The sequence below is a fragment of the Pleurodeles waltl genome, chromosome 4_1, assembly GCF_031143425.1.
Source record: "Pleurodeles waltl isolate 20211129_DDA chromosome 4_1, aPleWal1.hap1.20221129, whole genome shotgun sequence".
Lineage (NCBI taxonomy): Eukaryota > Metazoa > Chordata > Amphibia > Caudata > Salamandridae > Pleurodeles > Pleurodeles waltl.
Window position 1 is genome coordinate 571,792,577 of NC_090442.1, and position 23,233 is coordinate 571,815,809.

The window sequence follows — 23,233 nt, forward strand, 5'->3', positions numbered from 1 at the left end:
ACCCCAGATAAAAGGCAGGGGACTTCACTGACCAAAATAGAAACTTTAGTGTGCGTATTGCCTATGTTAGGTGCGTCCTCACATGAGACATACTGGTTCCAATGTTGTTGGGACGGCAATATCTATTGCATGGTGTACAACTGTGTTCCCCTGCCATGAGTGCCAGACTGTGAGTATCTGGTATCCTGGTTTTGATTCTGGCCCAACTTCACGCTAATTAAGTGTGTGCACAATGGGTTTATGCCTGTCCCTTGTTGAGTGAGGTTTATGATCACAAGGGGTGCCCCAAAAGTGCTCTTATACTACTGACAGTGGACTACTGTGAGAAATTGGAAGCCCTACTCAGGAAACAACCATAATCCTTGTCATTTTAAACCAGGAAAGACACCAAATTAACCAGTGCTCAATCCTCTGTTTGTCTGGCACAAAAGCAGTCAGGCTTAACTTAGAGGCAATGAGTAAAGTATTTATGCAGCGCGCAAACAGGAATGGAGTGAAAACACATCACAAGAAAAATCCCAAACCAATTTAGAAAAATAGAGAAAGTTTAATAAATAAAATGACACCAAAACAAATGAAATCAGTAGAACCAGAGTGAAAGTTTTTAGTGACATCTAACACCTAAATGAGCAAACGGCCAACCGTGGGTATCTGGTTGCGCAAGACCAGATCATAGTGAAAAGTAAAAGTTAGCCGCAATGGAATGCGGTTGGATACAAGGTGTGGATTAAGCCCAGTCTGTGCTTACCTTTGGACATAGAAAACTTTCTGAAGAAAAACTTCTGTGCAGGAAGAGTTTAGTGGGAAAAAGCAGCAGGATGTGTCCAAGGGTGAGTTGTCAATGCCAGGGAGGAGCAGGACGAAAGTTCAGTGAAGCTGCTGATGATTGCAGGAAAAAGCTCAGAGTGGGACAAACTGGATTTTCAGGCCAGAGAGGTCATCATGACCGGTGAAGATTTTTACCCTTGGAATTAGACAGCTTTTGCATCGTCGAAAATCTCCAGCAGGGCAGAGCTGCAGGCTGGAGCCGAAGAGGGCGCCACAAGGCCAAATACCTTTGATGGAGATCCCACTGAACAGGTTTTGCTACTGTGGATAAGAACGTAGCAGGAATTACCACAAAGTCAGACCGACCGGTGATGCACCTTGGGCAGATTGGGTGGTGGGTAGGTCCAGGTCTCCTGTCCGAACTGCAGGAAGGTTTATGTAGAAACCTTTTCCTAGTCCCAGCTTTTGAATAAGTACCATCAACACCACTACCAAGGGTGTGGACATGGGGGGCACCACTTGGAGGGGTGGTGTCAGGGGTTTAGGAATCACTTCAGCAGAGGCCAGCAGGGTCCAAGGCCTCAGTAGCTTGTTATTTAGCCCTTGGAGTCATTTCTAGTGGTCCTAGTTTCAAAGACATGGTCCAGCTCTCCTTCAAGCAGCAAGGCAGTCCTTCAAGCAGCAGGGCAGTCCTCTCATAGCAGTAGAGCAGTACTTCTGAAGTGTTCTACAGGTGATGGAATGCCCTGGAGAGTTGTTCATCAGTCAGACTATCCACTGGCCTTCCGTCCATCATTTGTGTTTGCTTGCTTTTCTCACCCTAAGTGAGCTGGGTATGCCCAGACGTGGGCCTCGGGCTCACTATGCCACTGGATTCAAGCTAGCCTGGCTGATGAAGGGTGATACCCTGAAACCGGTCACAGGATGCTTGTTTACGGTCCAGGGAGGGCCTGGCCTGGCAGTTTCGGGCTGGGCTGTTCCCATGGGGAACAGGGTCAAAACTGATTTGGATATGGCTTGGTCCAAACTGGGGTGGGATGGTGAGCAAAAGAATTGATGGATTAAACCCAGATCTGTGACTGGGGGTGAATGTTTGATCGGTTCCACATTCCGTCCATCATTTGGGTTTGCTTGCTCCTGGCAGATGGGGTTACTCCGTCACAAATGTGTCAGATATCCCATCCATCATATTACAATTACATTATACCCTACGGACATCGTAATACGGCAGACAGAATATCTGTCATGTTTGTGACAGAGCAACCTGTCCGCCAAACTCTAAATCAGGCCCTTAGTCTGTAAATTAAATAGAATACAGATGTGGCAGCGGCCAGTTTAAACGGTAACACTTTACAGAGTTGTGTCTGCTTATTTTGCAGGAAGGGTTGGGATAAATGTAGGGAGCGCAGCCTGAGACCTGTCTCCCATAATGTATATATACCCTAAAAACAATGGGATAGGTCATAGTCCACAGAAAACCAGAGGACAGTTGAGCAGGGCACACGCTGATGGTCTGCAAGCCTCTCTTCAAGTTATGTCAACTAGTTGCAATACATGCAAGACTCAACAAATGCTTAATCCTTAAGAGCAAGAACTGTATGAGCAGCTGTAAACTGGATATTGTGCTTGGGACTGGGCCTCTCAATATGTTCCCAGTGTGCCTGTTCAAAATGTGTGGTGATGCAGCTCCGTGAAACTGCTTGCCATGGTTCTTCTTGGAATTATAGACTTTCAGGTTTGAGGAAGCAATTCTCTGCCATGGTCAAACAATATACAGTGTAAAAAGGCCACAGGCCTAAAACAACATAGTATGGTTAGTAGCACATCCACGTCATTTGAAAGAACCGAAACTTCAGCCAATGGGGTGGAAGCTTAAGCTCTCCTACTCCCCCACAAGGCCTCTATACCTCAGATTTCAAGGCATAAGAGTGAGAATAAAATATGATAAGCCTCTGATCGAGAAGGAGGGAGGGTCACATGTGAATATATATAAGATACCAATGTTGGGGAACTGGAGTTACTGATATGTAACTCAGTTTTTCTCCAACACTCTGCCTTTCAGTGGCATAGGATCATAGTGGGAAATCTCTCTGTGATGTTGAAAAGTGTCAAGGGGTGCACATTCAGAGGAATGGTTGGGTGTGCTGATAACTGCAGTAGCTTGCTGTATCAATACTGGCATGGCCACACCAGAGCAATGAGGATCAGAGTGCAATGGTCAAGTTTCACCTTCCTCAACACCCCAGAAATCAAGGGAAAAGGAGAAAACACACAGGCAAATAGCTTTGAACTACTGATCCAAAGAGCATTGCCCAGCATCCCTGGATGCCAAATGTGCTTGTGAATCATAGGCTTTTCCTCGTGTTCGGAGAGGCAAACCGATTGATTGTGGGGTGACCACATTGATTGAAAATGTGATCCACCTACTTCTAGTTCCCACTTGTGACAATCTGACATTTGCTGACTGAGTGCATCTGCCTGATTGTTCTAGTAGCATGGCTGATGTTCCACAGTGAAGTACATCTTGTGAGAAACGCCCAGTTCCACAGCAGCTGAACCCCCTCTGAAAGGGGTTTGGACTGTGTCCCTCCTTACTTGCCTATGTAAAACATAGATGTTGTGTTGTCTGTTCTAACTAGGAATGGATGACCAGCTAATCTGGGTAGAAAGGCTTTATGGCACAGAGTTCCAACACACTGATGTGGTCATCTGCTCTGCATCCGACTACAGGCCTCTGGTTGAAAGTTCCTGCAGGTGAGCTTCACAGTGACTGATTGTTTTGCAGCAATAGTCTTTGCAACTGCCTGCAACCTCACACCGTTTCTACTGATGGAAAAGCTTTTCCCAACTGTGTGTCTGGGGTTCTAATGAGGATTTCTCTCTGTACAAAGTCAGACCCAATCTCCGGAAGAGGCTGATTCAGGCTTTCTTAGAAGCCTTTGCTCCTACCTTTAATGGTGCTTTGACAAGCCAGTCCTAAAGTTATAGAAACACTTTGTGACTTTCTTGTCTGGAAAAGGAAGCAACTGGAGCGAGGTATTCTGAAAATATTTAAGATGTTGCTTTGAGCCCAAAAGGGAGCATCTTGAACTGGTAGTGCTTCCTCACTACTGAGAATCAAATGTACTTTTTTCTGTGTTTTCAATGAAAGGGGATGAGGAAGTGTGCGTATAGAGTGTCCAGGGAGTTCATAAAATTTCCTTCCTGCATCATCAGGAGGACTTCTTGTAAAGGTAAAGTAATCATCCAAAATGACAGTTTCTTCAGAAACTTGCTCAACTGTCTCAGATCCAGTATTGTCTCCATTGACGTCTTCTTTTTTATTAGGAAGAACTTGGAAACAATCCTTGGTTTCTTTGTGATTTGGGAACAATTTCTATAGTCCCTTTGAAGAGAAGCATAAGTATTACCATTTAACACTCATTCAAATGAAGATGATCTTTCTTTTTTATTGGACAAACTGGGGTACTCTGGAGGAACTACAATGGATGACCTCATTGTACAATTTACTTTAACCATTTGTCTGATGTTATGATCTTCCATTCCATCACAAGCAAAAAGGAAAATTCTTCCCCACAACTTCCAAGAACAAGATGGAAAAGGGGGCACAAGCTATTTTCTGACTGTCATTGTTGCATGCTTGTGAGGAACCTCTCTTCCTCCCTGAGGATTCCCCATGAGCCTGTTTTTGAATCTGATTGAAGGGATATCCTTGTTTGTATTCAGAGTGTCTTTGAGGATAAGATGAATGTCCCTGACCTCCATATTGATTGAATCCTCCTCTGAAATTTTGTGATCTTCTTGAGCCTAGAAAGCTAGACGTTCCTAATCTGCGATAATGCTAAAGTCCTAGTGCCTTTGCGGTGTCAGTGTCAATTTTAAGACACTGCAAACCCTCATGTACATGTGTGCCAAAACGAGTGAATCCATCAAAAGGCATATCCGGAATCTTAGACTGGACATCAGTTTGGAAGGCTGTGTACTTTATTCAGCCATGTCTTCTTAATACAGTACCTCCTGCCAGTTGGCGAAAACCTGTGTTTGACACATCCATTGCTGCACCAATAATGAAGAAAGAAGTAAGCTCCCTTTCCTTCAGGACAGCTCTCGTCACTTCCCTCTTATTTTCAGGAATGAGATCTAGTATTGAAGCAATGCCATGGCACATCTGGATATCACAACAACCTAGATTTGTAAGGGCATGGGCTGTCTTAATTGAGGTTGCTGCCATAGACAAAATTCTTCGGTCCAGATTATCAATGTGTTTGCTAACCTTGTCTGGTGGACCAGAAGATGGCGTCATTGGGGTCTTGGCTCTCTAAGCTGCTGAAGAAATGACTAAATACGGTTTAATATGACCAGTGAGGCAAGCTGGAGCTGAATCCTGAGCCTTATACTTTTTCTCCTGATGATGTAACACAGTTAAAACTGTCACCAGAGTCTTCATTAATTGTAAACCTTCTGATCAGAAAATATCAAGAGAGAGTAGGAACTTAACAGACTTCCTAAGTTGCTCTTTAAAGTCTTAAAGAAAACATGATTGGTTTAGAGACGTCATTGGTGGGTTGTATCTCTTGACAGCTCTTTCTATTAATGAATGAAATTTAGAAATATCATCTGTGGAATCCTGGGGATTTGGCCCATCATCATTTGCCCTTAGGAGAATTAATTCCCGTCCAGTATCATCTTGTACTCCACCGTCTACTGGAAGCTCACCCTCCTCCTTATCCAATTAACATCATACAGAATCATTGGAGCTAATATCATCCATGTCACCTCTGTGAACAGATCTAGCAGATGGTTCTCTTGGCAGTGATGGCTGAAGTAGAGGTACCAGTTGTCAAGGAGGCAAAACTGGTAAAAAAGCAGATGGAGGAGGTTGCAGAATGGGTGTAGCAGTTAACACCATTTTAAGATTATTTGTCTGGTTGCTGCAGTAATAACGTATTGAAAGTATCTAGTATCAGTTTATTAAAATGGCCATCAACACTTCAAGCGCATCTTAGTTGTGTTGGGATGTAGGCTGTCAGCAAGTCTCTTCTTAGTCTGACCACAATATTTGAGCTGGAGGTAAACTTGACACCTTTAATGAAGAAAAAACATCTCCTCTTATGTTTACCTTTGATAGTTTGGCCGTTGCCATCGTCATCGCCGGTGGTGATTTTGTCATCAACAGTATAAATGTCATCAACGGAAAAGTGGTTGTCATGTTCACGGTTTGGTGTTAATGTTTCCTTAGAAGATTCGTCTTTTGAAGGTTTCTTCTTCTTTACTACAAGTTGATCCCTTCTATAGTGCTCAAAGGTATGCTTATCTTGCGTATTACCAGACGAGGTGGCTGCAAAAGCTGTACCAAATAAATCATGCTCAGAAAGCTGTACAAGTCTCCTCTTGTGAGCTGCCTTCATAGAAGTGCTTGGAGGGGAAGTTATCAAGGAATCCTCCCCAGAAGAGGGAGCATCTCCTTAAGAAGAATGAAAATCCTCCTTATATATAACATCCTTTCTGTGTCCTTAATTGTTTTAGAAATTTTACAAATATCACATTCTGATGCCTTATGAATCAGATAAAGGCAACAAATACACTAAGAATGCAGGTCACCAGTGTAAATCTTTTTTCCACAAAATGAACATGATTTAAACAGAGACTTTTTTTCTCTGTCAACCATGGTGACAGTTGGTTTCTGGACCAGAAAATATAGTAATCTTTCCTAAAAGCAACTCACAGTACTTCAGTGCTGAAGATCAGGCTAGTTCAAATCCAGAGGAGATCAAATTAATAACAATTTCAAGCTCACTAAAGAGTCAGAGCAGAGCTCTGCCAGGGAGACTCCCTGACACATGATGTGCAGTAGAAATTTCAGCTATGGTGGCCTCTATGGGGAATGGGAGAGCATAAGCTTCCACCTCATTGGCGGACATTTGGGTTCTTTCAAATGAGGTGGATTTGTCACTACAGATACTGTGTTGTTTTAGGCCTATAGCCTTTTTACACTGTATATTGTATGCTGTATATTTTACAATATATACTGCTATGTTAATGTACCTGGCTTCCCAGCTTGACGACAGGTAATGATTGAAGTATGTGAATATATAAAAATCCAATGTTGAAGAATGTTTGTTTTACTCCTGGTTCTTTGACACATAAACTGTCATGCACTCTAAATAAGGGGCATACTAAAAGGTTTTGCTTTCAAATGGGCTAATCAGGAATCTCAATGCAGAAATTAAATGAAGCAATGTAGATCTCCCATGATGAGTGGTGGAAGCTGCAGAGTTGAGGAAGAAATACTTTCTCTTTACAGAGACATTCATTTTTTAACCAACTAGCTATAAGTGCATGAATAGGTTAATTTAGTAAACCTAAAGGAAATGGTAAAATGGTATCTGGAAGATGAAGCAATGACAGACTGCATTGATTGGCCTGTTGGGAATGTCAATCATTGAGATTCACACAACATAAAAGGGCTATAACTGATAAGGTATAGAAAGATGGTGGGTTTAGCAAATGTGGCCGCCAAAATACACACCATGCTAATATCATGAGTATAATTACATATGAACGTGTAGTTCAAAGTGCAAAACAAATCCCTCCTTTAAGGCTAAAGCATTTAGATAGATTTTTTTGTTTTACATCAATGTTCCTTTCCCATCAATAATGTCTTTAGACAATTAAGCTGAACAGCGACCCTGCTCTTAATGATGCAGGACTTTGGGAGACTACTGGCATATATATATATATTTCTGCATCATCATCTCCCAAAGTGAATTGAACACCAGGTAAATAGTCTTTAATACATGCTAGGAGAGAAAAGTGGCCTGCATGGTGTGCCCCTGCCCTTAGTGCTTCAGCTGCAATGATGTCTAGATCCCCGGTGCTGATTTTTTTGTCATGGGTGTACAGGGATCATGCATGTGAGCCATGACACAGTCCTCTCTCACTAAGGTCCCCAAAGCGCTACAGTAGTGAAAGGCTACTGCCGTTGTTAGGAGTTGGGTTGCACAAGTGCAGTGGAAGCAGCGTACTGTGTAGCGATTGGTAAAAGTGAACAGGCCTATTTACCTGTGACACTGGAGTAAGGCCTACCAACTCATTCATGAAACGTTCCACTACTGTGTAATTAACTCAACCTTGGCCTACATCAAGTTAGCATGTAGTGCTGTGCAGTGTGCGTGTTGTATGCATTTGCTGGGTGTATGTGTGTATGTGTGCATGTGAATTGCACAATACATGGAAGATTCTGAGTTCCATTTTGGGAAACCCAGGGCTGACTGGAGGTAGAGACATCTTTCCAGACAGGTCTGGTGACTGCTACATTCCTGAGAGCCAGGCTCTTCTGCACACTTGATTTATAGAGAGATCACTGGGCACATCTCAGGAAGGAGATGGGGCTGATAAGAGAATCATAAAGAGTAGGGCCAAGGCCCTGAGGTGACCTAGTAATACGCATATCATTATGCCTGGCATCCAGTTGTGAACCTCTAGTCATTCCTAAGGCCTGTATTGTGGGGCAATCAGATTTGGAGTCACTCCTGCTATGACAGACTGACTTCTGGAGGAAGGACAGGGAAGAAAAGAGGGCACTTCAAACAAAAGCAGACTCCCAAAACAAACTTCAAAGACTCAGACCCTAAATCACATTCAATGTCTGGAAATTGACTATAAAAAGGGGAGTTCAAGGACCTAAAACTGTCAACTGTCAAGCTGCCAGACAGGCTGTGCAAAGGGGAGTAAGCTTTGCAAGACCTCTGCCTGTGACCAGGTATGGAGGCTAAGGCCTGCCAGTCTCCCTGCTGGGGGAGGGGACATTACCCAGGGACACCCAGTGTGGTGACCCTATATGCAAGAGGGGGGCCACATAAGGAAGACAAGGACTGCATCCTGGTGGATGCCATCTTTGTGATGAGGGGCTGCCATGGTGACCCGTGCGGGCCCAAGCCCTGACTAAGGATAGGAACCAGATGCTGCTGAAATCCTCCATTCCTTCTGTGGAGAAGTCCAAAGGAAACTTACAGTTGCACTGGAGGAGCACTGAGGACACCCTGCTGCAGCCCCTGCAGTGATGTGTGTGCAATACTCACCCAAGGTAGCTGCTGCAGCCAGCATGCTTACGAGAGAGACGCTCTCTGAGACTCCAATTGGCAATCTCTGCTGGTGCGGGTAAGACTGGCTGAAAGACCAGAACGCCCCAGACTAGCTTATCACCCAGATAGCGCTTCAGCGTTGGAAGATATTTGACTTCTTGAACAAAGTCAGAGTGGGGCCCTTGAGTCTCTGACTGCTAGAGGGGACTAACCGGAATGTCACCTAAAGTGAATATGGAATAACCACTACTAGTGAGAGGGAAGTGGGACTCAGAGAACTGTCAATAAAACACTAGAACACTGACCTCAGGTGTCGGTGGTTATGCTGTATTTCACTTTTTATGTTGTAAATAAACATTCCTTTTGTCATAAAAGCAAGTATTTGACTGGACAATCATTTATTGCTGCTACTGAACATATCTTGAGTTGTTTGCCTTTGCTCACCCTCTTGTGTCTAACCCCTACCACCCTCCAAGAAACCCTGGACTGCTCAATTCATGCGACCATTGACAGTCAAGTGCTGAAGGGTACTTGGCCCAATTGCTCAGGATCCATAGTAGGTCAGGCCCTGGGGCATCAGGAGTAAATGGTGGCATCAACCCCTATGGTTGAGCACAGTAGCTCCTGCTTGCTGTGTGGTCCTCTGAAGGGGGTTTCAACAATACCAATATGGATTCGATCACAGAATAATTTGAAAAACATATTACTTACCAAGTAATTAATTATGTAAAACCGGTCATATTCTCTATTCTTTGAATTAATTTTACGATGCTGCTTCTTTCTCATGTGATCTTTTAATGTTGTTTTATCACGGAATAGTCTTTCACAATACAAGCACTGCAAGCTGAAAATGATACATAAGGGAAAATTAATCAATCTTCAGCACTGCCACCATAAATAGATAAACTACATCATTACAAAAAGGTTTTGTATTCTTTTAAAAGGACAACCATTACAATGGTAGTATTTTTGCAGGACTATATAAAAATCTCACTTAAGTCTGTGAAGTTAGTCCTCCAGCTGACATGCCACCTGTACTATGATTTTATAGGGGAAGATCATGAAGGTACACATATGGAACACTTGTGCTAAACAAGCAGAAAGTGCTCCGCGGTCATGTTACCGGCACCAGTCACATCATATGTTAGATTTTTGACTACAAATTAATTAAAGAACATTTAGACCCCAAAACAATGTGGGCGTTTTTTTTTTTATCCATTTAGAAATATCATAACTTAAAGTGCTTAGACTGGGTCATGACATTCTTCGCTGATTTGTGCTTCTCTGCAAGATTCCCACCTGCAGAATAGAATGTTGTGCAATAACTAACCAGACTATTAAGCAGCATCCATATACAAAAGAATGTTTACTGAAGAACCACTACCCTGTAGTTATGTACTTTCAGGGATCTGATCTATTTGTAGGGATACCTTTACAGTATACAACATGGGGAAAGCCAGTAGCCTGTGGTTACTATGAAACAACATACCAACTCAAGCAGACACCAAGTACTTGCATGTGCCATAAGGGAGTGAAGTGGTCAAACACAGATTTGTAACCACCACACAACCACTCAAGATGTTAGAGTAACAACAACAATATCTTACAGCTAAGTGGCACTTAACACGCACGCCTGGAGCAGGCAGATAAACTTGGAAAAGAGTATGCAGGTGACAGCCCTTTCAGGCGCCAACCACAGATGAAGTATTGGGATGAAAAACCCTGCATTAGACCTCAGCAGATATATTTTTACCCAAAGGGAAAGCAGAGAACTCCATCTAAGCTCATTCTATTAACCAATAGGAAGGAGTGGGTGGGTCAGGGACCTATTCAGGCTGGTATAAAACCCATTCCCTACTCATCCAGGACACTCTGACTCCAACCCAAGCAATAGGGGAAACCAGTTTTTCATTTTGCCAGAGAGGACTGCGCCTCATCTGAATAGGGGAGTTGCTATGAAAGTGTCAAATCTCTTCCAGGTAGAAGGTATAAGCCATCTTGGATGAAGGGTACTGGGAACTTTTCAAGTAATCTAAAGACAAAGGTGGTCATTCTGACCTCGGCGGTAAAAGGCGCCTACCGCCGGTCAGAAATCCTCCATAATCCCGCCGCGGTCGCGGTAACCCGCCACGGTCATTCTGACCTGCAGCAGCCAAACCTCCGAAAATCCGACAGCCACAACCGACCGCCAGACCAGCGGGTGGCGGAAAGGTGGAGGTGACCAAACCTCCACCGCCACGCCAACAGAAATACGCCCATGCCATTACGACCCACGAATCCACGCGGCGGTCATTCAAACGCGGTATTCCATTGGCTGGACACACCGCCGCGGTCAGAATACACACAAACGAACAAAACTCAGCCACATTGGACGATTTGAATCCCACACACCTGATACACATACACACACCACTCCCACACACACAATACAATATAAAACACCCACCCACATCACCCACAAACCCCTACGCAAAAAAATTCTGAAAGAAGGCCAGAGCGAGACACCAGCATCCACAAACTAACAGCCACAGCCACTCAACACCATCACCCACACACTATCCACACACAAAACAACACACACCACCACACTCAACACACTTAACTACACATACTCCACCCCACACATCATACACACCACCCCATGGCACCCCAAAGACAACCCCGCTTCACAGACGAAGAACTCAGGGTCATGGTGGAGGAAATCGTTTGGGTAGAGCCCCAGCTGTTCGGCACACAGATACAATACACCAGCATTGCCCGGAGGACGGAGCTATGGCAGAGGATTGTCGACAGGGTCAACGCAGTGGGACAGCACCCCAGAAATCGGGAAGACATCAGGAAGCGATGGAACGACCTACGGGGGAAGGTGCGTTCCATGGTATCCAGGCACAACATCGCCGTGCAGAAGACTGGCGGAGGACCCCCACCTCAACCCCCACAATTCACATCATGGGAGGAGGAAGTCTTGAACATCCTGCATCCTGACGGCCTCGCAGGAGTCGGCGGAGGAATGGATACTGGTAAGTTGAAGCTTCACCACTGCTTCCCCCCCACCTGCATGCCAAATCATACCCCAACCCTCACCCCATCCTCGAACCCCACCCTCACCCCCACCCCCATCCTCACCCCCACCCTCACCCCCACCACCATCCTCACCCCCACCCCCAGCACACCTATTCCCCGCCAATGTCTCACCATCACAACCCACACATCCCAAAACCTAGGCCTGCATGCGTCCACTAAGCATGGACACCCATCACCAAAGCATGCCCAATGCATATACACATCCCCCCCACAAGCCACCCTCACCAAAGCCCCCACACACGAATGCCAGCACTTGGGGACACGAGAACCCATAGATACACCCATATGCCACACATTGAAACTATAACCATACCTCTATACCCCTGCAGGACCCGACCGTCAACACACCGCGGCGGAGGGGCCAGAATTCTCCACACCCCCCACCCAAGAGGCCGTCAGCGATGACAGCAGCTCTGTCGACCTGGACACCGATGACCAGCCCGGACCATCGGGGACCTCTGGACAGTCGGTTCCCCTCACACAGGCCCAGGCCACTACAGCCCCAAACCCCTCTGGGAACACCAGCACAGCTCCCACCCAGCGGGCCCATGCCTCTGTCTCCAGGGCGCGTCAATCTGCGGTGTGTCTACCACTACAGGGCACCCAGGATAACCCACCACCCCAACAACAACAGGGACCTGGGGGCAGTGGTAGTGGGCACACCGGCCAGGGGGCAGAGGCCCAGGGAAACAGGGCAACTCGGAGGGCAGCTGTGCGACAGGGGGGGGGACGGGCCCAGGGAACCCACTCTCCACGAGGTCCTCACCACCATCATGGGAGCATACAACCGCTCCCAGGAGACGATGGCGACGGTACTGGCCCGGTTCCAGGAGATCCAGGTACTGCAGGAGGAACACTATCGGGGGTACAGGGAGGACATCAGAGCCATCAACACCACCCTGGTTACCATGGTAGGGCTGCTGCAGGACCTCGTCAACACCAGGGCGGACACTCAACAACACCCAAGGGCCCCTGCCACTAGCCTGGACCAAGAACAGCCAACCACCTCCGCCGGCGCTAGTGGACAGGAGGCCCCCGCACAGCAGCAGCCCACCAGACCCCCACCTCCTGCAGGAGAAGAACCACCCCGCAAGAGGGCCCTGAGATCTCGCAAGAAGACAGAGTAGGATGTCAAGACCCCCGCCAGCAATGGATACCACCTGATGTCATCCCACTGTCCCACATTGTCACCCTGTCCATCCTTGAACTGCCCATGCTCCATCTCTCCACAGGCCTCTGGACAATGCACCTGTGTGACTGTTACTCTGGACTCTGCCATGGACATTCCTTCACCATAGCCCCCACCCACTTGAAACCACCCATCCCATTTTGAGCACTTAAATAAACACCAATTTTGCACAAAACTATCTGGAGTCTGGCTGTGATTTCAATATATTGTAATTGACATGACAGTGCAAATATGTCCTTGTACATGGTGAAGTCAACAAACAGCTGCCACAAAGCTGTAGTCCATGGGGAAACGAAGCACAGGACTCGTAGTGGGGACCCCAGATCTGAAATAGGGAGGGAAAAGCCAAAATTCAGTCATCATACACTGGGGCAAATAGACAGGCAGCAGAGATGCAGGAGAGTAGTTAACAGTTACTAAATTATCTTTGAAATGTTACCTGTGTCCTATTGGAAGTACTGTTCAATGTTTCTGTCCCTGTTGTCTGTTTCAGCCCCGTCGTCTTCCTCCTCGTCACTCTCCTCAGGTTCCACCGCTGCCACAACACCACCGTCTCGACCATCCTCCTGCAGGAAAGGCACCTGGCGGCGCAAAGCCAGGTTGTGAAGCATGCAGCAGGCCACGATGATGTGACACACCTTCTTAGGTGAGTACATTAGGGATCCACCTGTCATATGCAGGCACCGAAACCTGGCCTTTAGGAGGCCAAAGGTGCGTTCGATCACCCTCCTAGTACGCCCATGGGCCTCATTGTACCGTTCCTCTGCCCTGGTCCGGGGATTCCTTACTGGGGTCAGTAGCCACGACAGGTTGGGGTACCCAGAGTCCCCCACTAGCCATACACGGTGTCTCTGTAGCTGTTCCATCACGTAAGGGATGCTGCTATTCCTGAGGATGTAGGCGTCATGCACTGACCCTGGGAATTTGGCATTTACATGCGAGATGTACTGGTCAGCCAAACACACCACCTGGATGTTCATTGAATGGTAATTTTTTCTGTTCCTGTACACCTGCTCCCTGTCTCTTGGGGGAACCAAAGCCACATGGGTCCCATCAATGGCACCAATTACGTTGGGAATATGTCCAAGGGCGTAGAAATCACCCTTCACTGTAGCCAATTCGCCCACCTCAGGGAAAATGATGTAGCTCCTCACGGATTTCATCAGGGCAGACAACACTCTGGATAACACCTTTGAAAACATGGGCTGAGACATCCCAGAAGCAATTCCCACTGTTGTCTGAAATGACCCACTTGCCAAGAAATGGAGTACTGACATGACCTGCACCAGAGGGGGAATCCCTGTGGGTTGGCGGATGGGGGACATCAGGTCGGGCTCCAGCTGGGCACACAGTTCATGGATAGTGGCACGGTTAAGACGGTAGGTCAGGATAATGTGGCGTTCTTCCATTGTCGACAGGTCCACCAGCGGTCGGTACACGGGAGGATTCATCCGTCTCCTCGCCCAACCCAGCGGACGGTGCCTAGGAAGGACAACATGGAGCACACAGTCAAGCAACCCACAGGTACGTTCCCACAGCTTGCACAGTAAACGATTCTCTATGCAGTGAATGGCGTGTGTGAGTGGCTATGCAAGGCCTAGGCCTGTGTGACGCAGTTGAAATTGAGCCATGTGGGCCCTGGAAATGGCGGCTGCCTGACCTGTGAAGTGTGACAATGGGATGTGAGGTCAATGCGCTGGCGTGGCACACCGCGGCGGGCGGCGGGCGAAGACCGTGGCGCGAAGCCGCATTGGTTAACATTGAAGCCTATGGGTTTCAGGAGCCAATGGCGAAGGGCGCCGGCGGTGGCGGGACGCACCGCCGCGGTACGCACCGCCGCGGACGTGACCGCCATTTTCTATCTACTTATCCACTTGCGACTTGAACTTTCACAGGAGAGGACCTATACTGCAAGTGTTGCTGTGACCTCGGTCTGGAAGGGACAATGGCTGCTGCGCCTGGGGAAAGGGCCCCTGCCTTCACTGGAGAGGAGTTGGAGAAACTTGTGGATGGGGTCCTCCCCCAGTATGCGCTACTCTACGGTCCTCCAGACCAACAAGTGAGTTTAATTCAATCTGGATTTGGGGCCACTGGCTGGCTTGGGGGCCTGGCGGGGGGCCTGGCGGGGATGGGGGGCATGTTGGGCCTGGCGGGGGGCATGGCGGGGGGCCTGGCGGGGATGGGGGGCATGTTGGGCCTGGCGGGGGGCCTGGCGGGGATGGGGGGCATGTTGGGCATGGCGGGGGGCCTGGCGGGGATGGGGGGCATGTTGGGCCTGGCGGGGGGCCTGGCGGGGATGGGGGGCATGTTGGGCATGGCGGGGGGCCTGGCGGGGATGGGGGGCATGTTGGGCCTGGCGGGGGGCCTGGCGGGGATGGGGGCATGTTGGGCATGGCGGGGGGCCTGGCGGGGATGGGGGGCATGTTGGGCATGGCGGGGGGCCTGGCGGGGGGCCTGGCGGGGATGGGGGGCATGTTGGGCCTGGCGGGGGGCCTGGCGGTGATGGGGTGCGTTGGGCCACTGGCAAGGAAAATGCTGACAAACTTGAACGTGGTATTTCTCCCTCCCTGTACGTGTCACATAGGTCCGCGCCCATGAGAAGATCGGGATTTGGCGTGCCATCGCCAAGGAAGTCCGGACCCTGGGGGTCCACCATCGACGGGGCACCCACTGCCGCAAGAGGTGGGAGGACATCCGCCGCGGGACCAAGAAGACCGCCGAGTCTCTGCTGGGGATGGCCTCCCAACGTAGGCGGGGTGCCTGCCGTCAACTGAGCCCCCTGATGTTCCGGATCCTGGCGGTGGTCTACCCTGATTTGGATGGGCGCGTGAGGGCAGCACAGCAGACACAAGGGGGTGAGTACAAGCATTATCTACTCTGTTGTCGCGCAGTGGAGGTGTCTGGGTGGGGGAGGAGGGCTGTGGGCCCCCCTAGGCCAGGGCGATATCTGTAGGCTGGGCACCCCCGTAAGCCCCTGTGTCCCCAGCCACCACCCTCAGTAGTTTGTCAGTACAGCCATCCCTGGGCCGTGTCATCCATGGGTGCAGTTGTCAACTCTAGGCGTGTAGGGCATGTTCCACGGAATGCGTAGCGGACCCCAAGTGCGCAACTTAGTGCAGGGGGCATCTGTGTCTGTCATGTCCGCTAACTGTACCGGAGATCCATGTACTCAATATCCCTTTATTTCTCTCTCCCCCCCCCTTTTTGTTTGTCTTTCTGTGCTTGTGTGCATCAGCATCATCAGGCGGAGGAGAAGTGGCATCGGGGCAGGAGGGAGCTGCATCTCACATGGCCCAGGAGGGCCATGCCACAGAGTCAGACTGGACCAGTGAGACGGAGGGCGAGGGGAGCTCCACGACGGGGACGACTGGAGCCTGCAGCGACACGGACACGTCCTCGGAAGGGGGCTCCCTTGCGGGGGTGGCACCATCCGTGCCCCCCGCCATTACAGGTACAGCCGCCACCCAGCGCACCATCTCCGCCCTCCCAGCAGCCCCTCAGCGTTCGCCCCGTGCCCGCTCTGCCAGGAAGCCGGGCATCTCCTTCGCCCCAGGCACCTCAGGCCCTGCCCCTGTTACCCCCGCTGCCCTCAGTGAGGAGGTCATTGACCTCCTCCGAACGCTCATTGTTGGGCAGACTACCCTTTTGAATGCCATACAGGGGGTGGAGAGGGAGGTTCATCGCAGCAATGCGTACCTGGAGGGCATTCATTCGGGTCAGGCTGCCCATCAGCGATCGTTCCAGGCTCTGGCCTCAGCACTGACGGCAGCCATTGTCCCTGTCTCCTGCCTCCCTCTACTAACTCCCTCCTCCCAGTCTCCTGTTCCTCTGCCTGTCCCACCCACACCATCAGACCAGCCTGCACACACCTCAACACCCAAGAGAAGCTCATCCAAACATAAGCACCACAGATCACGCAGACATTCACACACGCAACATTCCGATGCAGACATGCCAACAGTCACTACCACCTCTGTGACCCCCACCTCCTCGTCTCCCTCCTCCCTCCCTGTGACGTCTACACTCACACCTCCATTCACCTCACCATCAGCCAGTGTTTCCATCACCAGCACACCCTCCACTCCAGTCCGCACACGTGCAGTCACCACCCCCACTGCCATTTACACGTCCCCTGTGTCCTCTCCCACTGTGTCTGTCACCCCCTCTTCCACACCACACAAACGCAGCCACCCACCCACCCAACAGCCATCCACCTCACGACAGCCTATCCCTCCTGCACCTGCACCCAAAGACAGCAAACGTGACTCACCTACAACCACATCCTCTCCCTCCACTCCCATTCCCACTGTACCTCCCACTCTCCATTGTCCCAAGAAACTCTTCCTCGCCACTACTAACTTCTTTCCTGACCCTGAGCCCCCCCCTCCTTCTCGTCGGGGTAAAAGAGCACCTCAGCCACCACCAGCCCTGCAGCCCCCTTGACAAGGGTGCAGGGGTATTGGAGCCCGCCAGCCCGCATGTCTGGATCTTCGCCCAGCAGCAAGGGGACAGCCAGCCCACCCCCTGGGAAGAGGAGCAGAAGGCGGAAGGGGCGCCGCAGGAGCCCGCCTTCTACATCCCCCCCGGACACCACCCAGAGACAGTCACCAGCCACAGCTCCAAAGGGAGGAAAGGGCCACAGGCCCACGACTAAGGAGGGCAAGGGCAGCAAGTCGGAGAGGTCAGGCAGCAGGCCTGCTGCCCAGGAGGAGCCCACAACCCCCATAGCCGCTGCCCCGGGAGGAACCGGCACAGCTGCCCCGGGAGAGCCCACCACCCCCATAGCCGCTGCCCAGGGAGGACCCAGCCCAGCTGGCCAGGAGGGCCCCACCACCCACAGCCCAGGTGGGCATTGAAGGAGCACCATCCCCGCTGCCCAGGAGGGCACCACCAGGCAATGAGCAGTTGGCCATAGACCGGCCGCCGTCTCCAGAACCGCTGAACTGGGCCCCGCCATCTCCAGAACCGCTGAACTGGGCCCCGCCGTCTGACGCACCGCTCCGCTGGGCCCCGCCGTCTCAAGAACCGCTGAACTGGGCCCTTCAAGGCAAGGAGCGCTGAACTGGGCCCCGCCGTCTCAAGAACCGCTGAACTGGGCCCTTCAAGGCAAGGAGCGCTGAACTGGGCCCCGCCGTCTCCAGAACCGCTGAACTGGGCCCTGCCGTCTCACGCACCGCTCCGCTGGGCCCCGCCGTCTCAAGAACCGCTGAACTGGGCCCCGCCGTCTCACGCACCGCTCCGCTGGGCCCCGCCGTCTCAAGAACCGCTGAACTGGGCCCTTCAAGGCAAGGGGCGCTGAACTGGGCCCCGCCGTCTCAAGAACCGCTGAACTGGGCCCCGCCGTCTCACGCACCGCTCCGCTGGGCCCCGCCGTCTCAAGAACCGCTGAACTGGGCCCTTCAAGGCAAGGGGCGCTGAACTGGGCCCCGCCGTCTCCAGAACCGCTGAACTGGGCCCCGCCGTCTCACGCACCGCTCCGCTGGGCCCCGCCGTCTCAAGAACCGCTGAACTGGGCCCTTCAAGGCAAGGGGCGCTGAACTGGGCCCCGCCGTCTCAAGAACCGCTGAACTGGGCCCTTCAAGGCAAGGGGCGCTGAACTGGGCCCCGCCGTCTCCAGAACCGCTGAACTGGGCCCGCCGTCTCAAGAACCGCTGAACTGGGCCCTTCAAGGCAAGGAGCGCTGAACTGGGCCCCGCCGTCTCCAGAACCGCTGAACTGGGCCCCGCCGTCTCAAGAACCGCTGAACTGGGCCCTTCAAGGCAAGGAGCGCTGAACTGGGCCCCGCCGTCTCAAGAACCGCTGAACTGGGCCCTTCAAGGCAAGAACCGCTGGCCCTTTGGCAGACGTGGCAGGGCAGGATCTATCTCGGGCAGGGCTGCAGGATGTCCTCTGGCCAACTTGCCTCCTCCAGTGGCAGTGGGGTCTGTTATGGACTGTATGGACCGTGGCTTTGCACTCCCCAGGATGGCCCAGTGGGCAGGCCACCCACTGTATGGACTGTTTGGACCGTGGCTTTGCTCTCCCCAGGATGGCCCAGTGGGCAGGCCACCCACTGTATGGACTGTATGGACTGTGGCTTTGCACTCCCCAGGATGGCCCAGTGGGCAGGCCACCCACTGTATGGACTGTATGGACTGTGGCTTTGCTCTCCCCAGGATGGCCCAGTGGGCAGGCCACCCACTGTATGGACTGTTTGGACTGTGGCTTTGCTCTCCCCAGGATGGCCCAGTGGGCAGGCCACCCACTGTATGGACTGTATGGACAGTGGCTTTGCACTCCCCAGGATGGCCCAGTGGGCAGGCCACCCACTGTATGGACTGTATGGACTGTGGCTTTGCACTCCCCAGAATGGCCCAGTGGGCAGGCCACCCACTGTATGGACTGTTTGGACTGTGGCTTTGCTCTCCCCAGGATGGCCCAGTGGGCAGGCCACCCACTGTATGGACTGTATGGACTGTGGCTTTGCTCTCCCCAGGATGGCCCAGTGGGCAGGCCACCCACTGTATGGACTGTTTGGACTGTGGCTTTGCTCTCCCCAGGATGGCCCAGTGGGCAGGCCACCCACTGTATGGACTGTATGGACTGTGGCTTAGCACTCCCCAGGATGGCCCAGTGGTCATGGAGTCCCCTCGTGGATCTGGCGTCGTGTACTCAAGTGGCTGAGGTGCCCCCCCTTCCCTTCCCCCTGAGGTGCCTGTCCTATTTTCTTTCTGATGCCCCTGCAGTGTTCTCTCCGTGGAGTTCTTGTCGTGGGACTGGGCCTTGCCCCTTTGCACAGGACCCCTGTGATCCACGGACAGTGGTTGGACTACATTTAGTAGCTGTGTATATTTTGTACATAGTTTATTTATTTATTGGGATTACTGGTGTACATATTTCAATATATCTGCCCGTTTATGATCTCTTCTTTTGGTCTTTGCATTATTTCGGAGGGGGGTGGTTTGTGGGTTGTGACAGTGATCTGTGGGAATGCATTGATGTGTGTGTTGTAGTGGGTGTGGGTGGGTGGGTGTGTGCCGGTAATCTTTTCCCTCCCCTGTGTCGTAGGTGCAGTACTCACCGATGTCTTCCGCGCCGCCGGGCGTGCTCCTGGTATATGAGCAAGTATAGGAGTGCGGGGATGACCTGCAAATCTGGTTCCATACTGCCGGAATCTCGCGTGGAGTGCGTAGAGGTGAGCGTTTTCCCGTTCGTAGTCTGTTTCCGCCGTGTTCTTATCGGCGGTGCTCCCACCCCGGAAAAGGTGGCAGATTGGTGGGTCGTGATAGGGTGGGCGGTACTTTGTCTGCCGTCTGGCTGTTGGCGGGGACCGCCGCGCTGTTTGTTTGTACCGCCGTGGCGGGCGGAGTGTTAATACGGCGGGCTGTGTTGGCGGTTCCCGCCAGGGTCAGAATTGCATATTTTAGACCGCCGGCCTGTTGGCGGCTTGGCCGCCGCTTTATCACCGACCGCCAGGGTCAGAATGAGGGCCAAAGTGTTGTGAAATAGGGGTCTCCAACCTTTTCTGAAGAGCTACTTTTGTTCCATGAAAATCATTCCAAGCTACAAGTTTTGGTGTTTTAGGAGTGACAGCTTGAGAAAAGATCATCTTAGTAACCAACTTCTGCAAGATTACCAGCAGTGATCACGTCAATGCATCACGAGGGTTGCACGCAATAATGTAAAAAAAAAAAAAATACATGAAATTGTGAATTTGGAATGCCTTTACTTGGGTGATACATAACAGCCAATGGCAATGCCCCATGGCATCAAGGTAAATAAAATTAGTAATAAGTCTCCCCCATCACCACAAAATGTATCACTCAAATATCAGCTTTATTTATATTTTGGAAATTCAACTGTTTTTCTCCAAACATCAGCCTCTGTGTTCTGAAAATACACAAATTTGTGTCTTAAGTACACACTTTTCAATTTTGGTACACATATAGTATTTCAACCAAGCTAAAGCTTCTAATTTAGTAGGCTGGGGTTCATACAGGAGACCTACATACAAGTAACTGCCAATTTACCAGTAGCTCACGAGCTACTAGGTGGAGAAGCCTGATTTAAATGGAGTTGGGAATAGGGTAGAAGAGCAGTTAGGATTGATGCAGGAAATCCTAATCAGTAGTAATCAGTGGCTACTGTCAACTCACCCCCACCTGGTCACCCCACCTGGTCAGAACATTCTTGGAACTGGACAGAAAATGCTTGGAAAGAAGAAGACTTTGCTTGAAAGGGGAAGAAAAACCCAAGGACCTCTAATGCCTCCTGGCACCCAGAGGTGGGAACTGCTCCTGTTATCTGCTACAAGGACATAAAAAGCATGAAAAAGGACTCCTGATTCCAACAAAGTTCCACAGGATATAATGGAATTCTAATACAGCGGACAGTATATTTGTCATGTTTGTGACAGAGTAACCCCCTTCGCCAAACTCTAAATCAGGTCCTTGCTCCTTTTAACACCTTTGGAGTACATGGACAAGGTGATGAGGCTTGCCCCAAGAAGGTTAGCAACTCTGAAACACTGGTTCAGCATGACGTGGCAAAGGTATTTGGCCTCTTGGATCCCTACCTGTCTACAGCTTCCAGCCTTGCAGCTACAGCGGACTGACAGACTTTGAAAAGATTCAGCATTGCACCTAGCCCTCTTGGAAGACTAAGATCCAGGGTAAAAACTTTGACCACAGTGACCAGCTTTATATATCTGATCTCTACTCCAGGCGGTGGGAATGAAATCACTGCTAGACCCTGGTCAACCACAAACTGAAAATTGACACTGGCGCTATACCTTTTGTAGGAGCATTATAACTGAAAACTAAAACGAAATATCATATTTCTAGTTGCTGTTTTACAATTTTAAACATTTTGGTGTCTTTTAGTATATTACATTTTTCCTTTTTTCCCAAGATTGGATTGGAGACTTTTATCAGTTTCTTGACTTTAAAATTGTTAGCACTGTCTGAATTTAACATGTATTTCACCAGGGAACTGTCTGCTACTTGTACGATAGTTAATCAAGGGATGAGACCTGTGTTGAGACGTAACCAGGTTACGTTTATTAAGTTGTTAACCCCTTAGCTGCCAGGCCTTTTCCCCCTCAGGTGCCAGCCCTTTTTTTTTAGCTATTTGGAGCAGTTCGCACTTGGGCCCTCATAACTTTTTGTCCACATAACCTACCCACGCCAAATTTGTGTCTTTTTTTTTTTGCACCATCCTAGGGATTCTAGAGGTACCCAGACTTTGTGGGTTCCCCTGGAGGAGACCAAGAAATTGGCCAAAATACAGCGAAGATTTCATTTTTTTGGAAAAAAACAAATGGGAAAAAAAGGGCTGCAGAAGAAGGCTTGTGGTGTTTTCCCTGAAAATTGCATCAACAAAGGGTTTGCAGTGCTAAAATCACCATCTTCCCAGCTTTCAGGAACAGGCAGACGTGAATCAGAAAACCAAATTTTTCAACACAATTTTGGTATTTTACTAGGACATCACCCATTTGTACTATTTTTTTGTGCTTTGAGCCTCCTTCCAGTTAGTGACAGAAATGGTTGTGAAACCAATGCTGGATCCCGGAAAGCTAAACATTTCTGAAAAGTAGACAACATTCTGAATTCAGCAAGGGGACATTTGTGTAGATCCTACAAGGTTTCCCTACAGAAAATAACAGCTGAAAAACAAATATATTTAAATGGAGGTGAAAAAAACGGCTGATTTTCTCCATGTTTTACTCTGTAACTTTTTCCAGCAATGTCAGATTTTTGAAAGCAATATACTGTTACGTCTGCTGGACTCTTCTGGTTGCGGGGATATATAGGGTTTGTAGGTTCATCAAGAACACTAGGTACCCAGAGCCAAAAAATAAGCTGCACCTTGCTATGGGTTTTCATTGTATACCAGGTATACAGCAATTCATTTGCTGAAATATAAAGAGTGAAAAATAGGTAGCAAGGAAACCTTTGTATTTCCAAAATGGGCACAAGATAAGGTGTTGAGAAGCAGTAGTTCTTGGCACATCTCTGAATTCTGGTGTCCCCATACTAGCATGTGAATTACAGGGCATTTCTCAAATAGACATCTTTTTTACACATTGTCTTACATTTGGAAGGAAAAAATGCAGAGAAAGACAAGGGGC

The 23,233-nt window shown here is 49.9% G+C and overlaps 1 protein-coding gene across 1 annotated transcript in view; it reads right to left on the bottom strand.

Moving 5' to 3' along the window:
* The window catches only part of ZNF277 (zinc finger protein 277), a 492,259-nt gene that overhangs the window by 199,464 nt on the left and 269,562 nt on the right, over positions 1 to 23,233 (bottom strand). The window contains exon 7 of the mRNA XM_069228962.1: positions 9,564 to 9,696. Within this exon, the coding sequence (XP_069085063.1) occupies positions 9,564 to 9,696 (133 nt within the window). The remainder of the gene's footprint in view (positions 1 to 9,563; positions 9,697 to 23,233) is intronic.